The 8,732-nt window shown below is 36.4% G+C and overlaps 1 protein-coding gene across 2 annotated transcripts; it reads left to right on the top strand.

Annotated features, from left to right (window-relative positions):
• Nucleotides 1–5,569: 5,569 nt before the first annotated feature.
• LOC133871747 (uncharacterized) lies at nt 5,570–8,396 on the top strand. 2 transcript variants are annotated; one of them, XM_062309160.1, is made up of 4 exons: nt 5,575–5,883; nt 7,837–7,896; nt 8,020–8,066; nt 8,170–8,396. In XM_062309160.1, exons 1-4 carry the CDS (start codon nt 5,719–5,721, stop codon nt 8,255–8,257), a joined length of 360 nt encoding a protein of 119 aa, XP_062165144.1. In that variant the 5' UTR covers nt 5,575–5,718; the 3' UTR covers nt 8,258–8,396. The 2 variants fall into 2 exon arrangements, with proteins under 2 accessions (XP_062165145.1, XP_062165144.1); XM_062309161.1 differs by lacking the exon at nt 8,020–8,066 and having other exon boundaries at nt 5,570–5,883.
• The last annotated feature ends 336 nt before the right edge of the window (nt 8,397–8,732 follow it).

Genomic DNA, 8,732 nt, shown 5'->3' with positions numbered 1-8,732 from the left:
AAACGCAGAAAACTGCTTTTTCAAATCACAGATAAGGGGGTGCTTTTTTGAAAACGTAAAATTTTAAAGGCTAACCCATGATTTTAAATGTCAAACTGTAATTTTACCAGACGCTTAACTACGTTTTTAAAAATTACTTTTTCAAATCGTGCATTTTTAAATTGTTATTTTTAAATCGTACTTTTTAAAATCGTAAACCCAAACGGACCCTTATTCAATTAATACTTTAAAATCTATACTTTAATATATAAGGATATGACAATGCTAGTGTTGAAGGATTTTTAGTACGATTAGACTGAATAATAGGGCTCTCGCAAACACAAGAAGAAAGTCATCGAAAAATTGTCATATTTAAGTTAGTAAAGTTGTATGAGATCAAATGGAATTAATTTCTTTTTTTTTACAAAATAGAGCCATACCTAATTTTGGGGATATGTGATGCTTTTAATTTGAGGCTATCTGGAGGTGGTCCTTAGTGGAGTGCCTGATTATATGTGTAGCAAGCTTGTAGCTGCCTGATTATTCTCCAAGTAGTGGGTTGCTTGAGTGGGGCCCATGGTGATTTATACCTACACCAATTGGGGAGTGATTGTTGTACACCAAGTGTACAACAATCATACAACACCCCTTCACAAGGGGTGGGTCCCATAGTGTGTGGGACCCACCCCTTGTGAAGGGGTGTTGTATGATTGTTGTACACTTGGTGTACAACAATCATTATTCACACCAATTACTCCTCATTCTCATGTCTAAAAGCATCATCAGACGTGCTAAACCCTTCAAAATAGTTAAATTTAACTCTTATTATCATTTTTTTCTTTTCCAGCAAAATAGCCAATTTAGCCATTTTTCTTAACACATGAACAGTAAATAGGCAACGTTGTCTATTCACAATTCATCCGTTACTGAATAAAATAATTAAACAAATAATTTCTCTCCCTCTCCCTCTCTATCACTCTAGCACGCCGCCCCTCCGCCCCCGACCAAGCGCCACACCAAGATCTCCGTCATTGGGGCTGGCAACGTCATCGATCTCACCTAAGACCTCGCTGAAGAGCTCATCCTTGTCAACGCCAAGCCTGACAAGCTTCGCAGTGAGATGCTCGACCTCCAGTACGCTGCTGCCTTCCTCTCCCGTACCAACATCCACACCTTTGTCGACTACGCCGTCACCATCGAGGCCTACCAGATCCTCTACTCATCCAAGTTTCGGTTCCTCATCGCAAATCGTCTCAACTCAAATGCTCAAGACGATTCCCAGTAATCGCTCAGCTTTGGCTCTGTTGGGATTCCCTTCCATTTTGCTAGGTCCGAATACTCAAAGAAATGAGACGGGTTGGGGTTGGGGAGACGGGTTGGGGTTGGGGGTCGGGGGAGACCGGAGAGTGAGAGAGAAATGAAAAAAAAAAAAATGAATAAAAATAATATTTTTTAAAAAAAAAGTAGAGAGTGAACTGCTGGAACTTTTAGTGAAAAGTTAGTAGCTAAAATATAAAAAGTTGTATTTTGAATAGCTAAAATAAAAATAATTGTTAGAAATGCTCTAACTTGTCTAGTAGGTTAGGCGTTGGAAATCATGTCTTTACTCTCAATCAAGGTTGCCTCTAGCCTTCAATATTGAGGGCGAAGTTTCAATTGTTAGATGCTTAGTCGAGATTGAGGGTTTTAGGGTGCCCAACGTATTGCATATGTCTTAACCTCTCGAGTCATTTATTGTCGAATCATTTATCCTTGTTTACATTTTACATCTTCCTCTTGTCAACTTATGGGTTTGGATCGTCCGATTGCCAAACGACCACTTGAAATCATTTCAATAGCATTTTTTCCCCCGCCTTGGCGTTCATTTAAAATAAATAATAATGAAGGTCCCAAGAGCTTCTAGAGAGAGAGAGAGAGCCTAAGATTTGGTGTGCTCCGGGGGGGAGGTTCTTCGCCTCCCTCCCCCGGTGGTGATGTCCTCCTTACCCTTCTAAGGGGAGGTTTTTTGTTCCTCCTTGGTTAGATCTAGTGGAGTTTATGATTCTTCCAGCCATTAGGACTGTGGACTTTTGTTCTCCGGGTTAGATCCGATGGTGGTTGTTATTCCTTGATCGAAGACTTCAAGATTTGGGGTTGGGGAGTGTCTTTTCTGGTGCCTCTAGCGGAGATTTTTTTTTTTTTTTTTTCTTCTTACCTGGTTTTATTTGTTATGGTTTATTTCTTTTGAGTCAAATCTGCTCTCTCCGTCGGGTTTTCTCAAGGCACGCGCCTCTCCATAGGGATCACTGGCTTCTTTCGGTGGATTTCTGCTGCAGGGGAGGTCCCCGGCTACGGCACGTGGCCTACACGAGTCACCAACGGTACGGTGGTGGCGCTTCCCGGCTCCGATTCCGTTTTGGTTTTCTGTTTAGGATGTTTTGTTTTTTTTCCTGTTCTTTACACAGTCAACCTGTGTGATGCTTAAATGTTTTTGAACTATTTGTTGGCTTAGGTGCTAGATCTACCATCTATTATTTGTTGTCTATGTTGAAATGTGAAGAGTGGCAAATTGTTGTCATTGTAATGTTTAGGTTGCTGTTCAAGTTAGATTTTCTGGCTTAGGGTGTAGGAGTTTTGTACCTCGTTTGTTTGTATTGGTCCTTGCCCTGGAGCTTTTTTCAGAAATATATAATAACACATGTTATTTATTAAAAAAAATAAAATAATAAATAATAATAAAAAAGCCCATACAATTTGGTTGGGTTATTTATTAGAGCAACTCAGCAAGAATTGCTATTTTAGCTACTCAAAATATATGTTTTTCTATTTTAGCTATTAACTTTTCAATGCTAACAATTATCTATTCCAATATCTAATCTAGTTAAATATTATTATTATTATTATTTTCTTTCGAGATGCACTTCACTTCACACACCCCTCATTCTCTTCCCCCATTTTCTTGTTTATTTCATGAGAAATTATTTAGCCCCTTAAACTAACAATCATTTTTTTATAAAGCATCACAAATTGACAAGTATTATGATTTGGCCATTCAAACTCTTAATCTGTTATTATTTAGCCCCATCTATCAGTCTTGACCGTTATGTTGGATGAAAAATCAATTTTTTGACCAAAATATTCTGAAAATATCCTTATTTTGACCATTGAAAAACCAAAATTACTTTTTTTTTTTTTTAATTTTTTTTTATTTATTAGTAAGTAGAAAAAGACAAATGGTAATTTTGATTTTTCAATGGTCAAAATAAGGGTATTTTCGAAACATTTTGATCAAATTTGATTTTCCATCAAACATAACGGTCAAAACTGACGATAAGGCTAAATTGCAATAAATTAGCAGTTTAAAGAGCCAAAACATGACACTTGTTAGTTCATAATGCTTTATAAAAATGGTTGTTAGTTGATGGGACTAAATTATATTTAACCTTATATAAATACATCTCCTACCTATCTCATTTTCAAATTCACCAATAGATTTATAGGATCACAAATTCAATGATGAATTTGAAACTTAGTTATATGGAAATGTGTAAAAAATATGTGTATCATTTCTCTTCTTCCACACCCCTCCCCCTCCTTTTAGCACATCAATGAGAGAGAAAACAAAGAGAGAGGATTGAGAGAGAATGAGTGAGTCTAAGAGAAAAAAAAATAGTTCGAGATCGAGAGAGAGATATGCATAAATACAGTTCCCCCTCTCCTGTATCATGCGAGAAACCCATCCTTTTCCCTGAGTTCTTCAACTAATTAATCGGGAGATAGGAGAGAGTGAAACCATAAGAGAGAGAGAGAGAGAGAGAGAGAGAGAGAGAGAGAGAGAGAGAGAGAGAGAGAGAGAGAGAGAGAGAGAGAGAGAGAGAGGGGCAGTTTGTGACCATCATCGGCGTTTGGTGGGCTAGGTGACCTGTGGGTGCAGGGCTAGAACCACCTTGCCTTGGGGGATCACAGGCCGGCCCATAAAATTTTAGAAATGTCACAAAAAAAATTGAAAGTTTATTCTAAATTTTATGTATTTTTATGAAATGGACTCTACAAAATTATTTTTTACTTCCATAGTTTTGTCCCCCTTTCCTAATATTCTAGTTTCGCCCCTGCGTGGGTGACCGTGAAACACCAGCATCGGCGACTTCCAAGCTCAAGTGGGGATACTGGTTGAGTATTTCTTGAGATTTTGGTTTTGATTGGTGCTGTTGGTACTTATTGATACTGATTGGTGTTGATTTTTTTTTGATGGATATGGTAGCCGAATCGAGATGGTTGTTTGGCCGAGTGGGGAGTTTACGCTCTTGTCTCCTCCACATACTGCTAGCGAGGAAGGCGGATCTGGGACGTAGGTGGCGGCAGAGCAATTGGTCATTTCCTATATCAAATGTAACCTAAATATTGCTTGTGATCTCAATCCAGTGCTATAACCAAACTTATGCTTCGTTTGTTTCGACGTAAAATGGTTTCTGTCGTAAAATGGTTTCAGGGAAGTCGTTTTTCTGGAAAATATTTTTCGTCGAAAACATTTTTCGGTGTTTGGCGCGTACAGAAAATCACAAATATTTTTCATATTTTCATTCAATCATATTAACCTATAAAAATTAATTTTTATTCAAAACATATAAATATTAATATAAAATAATATAAAAATCATTGATAACGAGATTCGGTACTGACCGACAAGATTCTGACCATTTTTACCTGATTCCGGCTAATATAGCCAGAATTCGAGATAAAGGCCGGAATCCGGACAGTTTCGTCGGAATCTAGGATATCAGGATTCCGGCGAAAACGGCCGGGATCCGGCCTCTTTGGCCAAGGCCTGCCGGGATCCGGCTTCTCTGGCCAGATCCGGCCAGCCAGCCAGAATCCGGCTCTCTGGCCAGATCCGGCCAGATGGCCGGAATCCGGCCTTTCTGGCCAGATCCGATCAGATGGCCGGAATCCGCCCGGTTTGGCCAGATTCCGGCCAGATTGGTCGCCGGAATCTAGGCTGACCGGATTCCGGCGAAGGTGGCCGGATTCCGTCGCCAGATTTCGGCAACATTACTCGGATGTTGTCGGATTCCGATACCGGCAATATTTCGATGGTGGTCGGCTGCTTGAACGTGAAGGTCGATTGTGTCGTTTAAAATAAATTGATCGCGTCTGGCGTCTTCGAAAAACGATTTACGCTTGTAAATCATTTTTCGAAATTTACTAAGCATTTTTGGTCAAACAGAAATCATTTCCAGGTTGACTATTATTTTCGCCCCTACCAAACACCGGAAAATGCCGAAATCATTTTCCAGAGATCATTTTACGCCGAAACAAATTGAGCATTATAAATAGTCATAATTATTCCATTTCATTAATTTTTTTTTGGGTGTTAACTATTAATTTTCCATTTAAGAGATTAATTGTCATTTCTTATATCAAACCTACCCTAAATATTGCATGTGATCTCAATCACGTACTCAGGCTGAAATCCATTCAATTTTTCCAGGCTAACCAGAATTGTGTCCCTATCCACTTGGGTACGTACACGTGTTAATCAGTGAAAGAGAGAGTACTAGTGGCTCCGCTTGGAGCATTTGTGGATGTCACGAGCTTACCGTTATCCACTCATGCCAACTTCTAACTTCTAACTTCTCATTCATCCAAACAAAAAAAAAAACCTTCAAACTTCTAAGGAAAAGATCGAACCCACTCACCATAATAATTGTTCAAGCTAATTAAGTGAAAAGATTACCATAAATTGTGTTTTAATCAGGACAAATGGCTGAGCTCTCTTTGTTGTGCAATAACTTGACTCCTCCAGCACTGCCACCACCACTTCTGCATCCTCAGTTCAGTCCAAGAATACCGATAGGTGGCATGGAGCAAACACGGAGAACAACAACAGCTTGTGCTGCAAAATCTGGAGGATTTTCGCTTGGTTCGGTAATATCTTTCTATATAATTGGTGAATTATGTACTGTAATAATAGCTTCACTCTTATTTACTGTCATAATCTCTGAATTACGTAGTTTTAATTAATGATGACCCAACTGTATATATATGATCAGCAAAAGTATGCATGTTCTGACAGATTTTGACACCTCTCGCAAATTCGATATGAACTCAATACAAAATTGACAGTTTAAGATATATAATTAGTGATTTAACAATTAAGATGCGTAATTTTTTTTCTTTTTTAAGGCTTAGTTGTATCCTAGCTTGCTCTAATTCTCAGCATGGTTAATGGAATGTGTTGACTGGTATATATGTGGTAGTGTCAATATTAATTGCTTGTGTAAGTTGTGTGTCAGTGTGTGTGAAGAGAGGGCAATATCATTTGTTTGCAGATGAGAGGGAGAGGGAGAGCAGAACATCGAAGATCATATTATATATTCATGTTGTTGAATATACATGTGTACGTGAATGTAGAAAAGTTTGAATCTTATATTAGAAAAATATTATCAGTGTGAGTGATTAATATAGTATGGCTGAGCTCAAACCCATAGGCTAAAGCTTTTAAATTAATTGGTGTCTTAATAAATTATATATGTGCTCATTAAAAGAGTACTCTCTAATGTATCAATCTTCCTAACAAGTTGTATCAGAGCCGATAATTCTGTGCAATAGTGGAGTCGCACAGGCACAAACAAGGATCCTTGGAATAGGGACAAAGGTGAGTGGTACAGGCAAACTCATATAGTCCACAAGTGATTATGAAGATATAAGAACACAAAGTTCTCGTACCATGTAAGAACACATAATAATTTAAAGAGAAATAAATGAATGAGAGGAAACATAGATTTTAAGTGGTTCGGCCTATGACCTACATCTACACGTTAGACTTTTTTATTTTTTATTTTTTTATTTGACATGGTATCAGAGCAGAGTAGATGTTCTAAGTTCGAATCCTGTCTCTGCTATTCACCTCTCATTTCAATTAAAATATCTCATGTGTTTGGCCTCACCTATTAAGGGAGAGTTTGAGTCAACATATGAGGGGGACTTAGAATATAAATGATTAAATTCATCTTTTTCTATTAGCTTAACATTTTGGGACAAATGGTGATTTACAGAAGAAGAGCTTATAAGATTGATAAAAAGCTTATATTTGAAGTGCAGTGTAGCAATGTAGTGATGAACTCACTCATGAGTGCTGGCTAAGGGACGGTTTAAGAATTTGTCCAAAGACTTAAGTCTTGTGTATAGATGAAATTTGCATCCCTAGTTGTAATTTCTGCTTGTTGCAGTTGTTGTAGTGTTTGTTGTGTTTGGTGGATGGGGGTTCTTTTGTAGCTTCGTTGTCGCAGTTGCTGAGTAGCAGCTACTTCTTTGTTTGCTGCAGTTTTTAGTTTGTGTTTATAGCTGAGAGTTGCTACTCTGTTTGGTGTTTGTTATGCTTAGTTGTTGCAGAAACGGTGTCCCTGTTTCTTGGACTAGTTCCAGTTTTTACTAGAGGGTTGTTATGTTGTGTTCTTGCTTTTAATGGATTTGATTCATAAAAAAAAAAAAAAAAAAAAAAAAAAAAAAAGAAAAAAAAAAGAAAAAAAGAAAAAAAAGAAAAGAACATAGAAAAAAATGAGTTCTACATTGAAAATATCTCACAAGCGTGAGTTGATTAATATACCTTAGTTAGGCTCCTCAATGTATCAATCTCTCTAACAACTCTTTAATGAGAAAGATTAATTTAAAACAACGCGCGTTAGGAAGCTTGATTGACTGGAGTATAAAATTTGTGTGAACAAAAAGGAGTAGGACCCGCTAAGCAACAGAATCTTCAAGCCTTTCTCAATTGCTAGTTCTTTATATATATATAGATATATATAATGCATATTTATTTGAACTTAGATGCTGTATATATATTTACATTCATTTGTTTTTCGAACGGTATATATGCAGATTTTGGAAAGTTGTCAAAAATGTAGAGGAAAAGGTGCTATAGAATGTCCAGGATGCAAGGTATATAATTCATTTATAAAGCAATTTATACTCTATATATAATTATTTCTAAAAGAATAAATAAAGTATTTTAATCATTTAATTTCTCATGATATATATATATATATATATATATATATATAGGGCACAGGAAGAAATAAAAAGAATGGAAATATTTTTGAGCGGTGGAAGTAAGTTCATTTATATTTTTGAAGAAATTCCTTGGTTTATATATATCTATGAATTTGAAGAATATGCATGTCATCTGTAAATTTTAATGGTCTTTGCTTTTAGATGTTTTGATTGCCAAGGATTTGGGCTAAAGAGTTGCCCCAGCTGTGGGAAGGGTGGGCTGACACCAGAGCAAAGAGGAGAGAGATAATAGTGCTCAAAGTCATAAACTTTGTAATTATATATTTTAAATGATGAACAGAGTCTCAGACTTCTTGTATACTGGAATTTTTTAGCACATTGTAATTTTATATTCTACTTAATAATTAAAACTCGATCTGTTTATGTTTGATGAGACTAGCTCGGGGATTATATAGGTGTTAAAATATTAATTAAATGATTAAATTTATTATTTTTTATAAAGATAAACTTTGTGAATAAATTATAATTTATCACAATACGTATTACAATATAGATTCTGAATTTACAGTTTAGTTTCTATTTTAGGTTGAATATTTCACGTATTGGATCTCATTTGTTGAGGTAGAGTTTGAATCAACATTCGAGGGGAGTGTTAAAATATTGAATAATTCTTTAGTAAACTCTTATACAACTATCATATAACTGGATGACGTACGTAGTAGTAAAAATTGACTTTTGATTTTGGACCAACACATTTTTTTGTT

The sequence above is a fragment of the Alnus glutinosa genome, chromosome 6 (assembly GCF_958979055.1).
Source record: "Alnus glutinosa chromosome 6, dhAlnGlut1.1, whole genome shotgun sequence".
In the NCBI taxonomy this organism is placed as follows: Eukaryota; Viridiplantae; Streptophyta; class Magnoliopsida; order Fagales; family Betulaceae; genus Alnus; species Alnus glutinosa.
Note: the sequence above shows the minus strand (reverse complement) of the source record. Positions and strands in the feature narration are given on the sequence as shown.

Bases quoted from the DNA above. Each gene is read 5' to 3' on its own strand.
- LOC133871747 (XM_062309160.1), top strand. From the start codon at position 5,719: ATGGCTGAGCTCTCTTTGTTGTGCAATAACTTGACTCCTCCAGCACTG. The intron at 5,884-7,836 runs GTAATATCTTTC...GTATATATGCAG, and splicing joins GAGGATTTTCGCTTGGTTCG to ATTTTGGAAAGTTGTCAAAA. The intron at 8,067-8,169 runs GTAAGTTCATTT...CTTTGCTTTTAG, and splicing joins AATATTTTTGAGCGGTGGAA to ATGTTTTGATTGCCAAGGAT.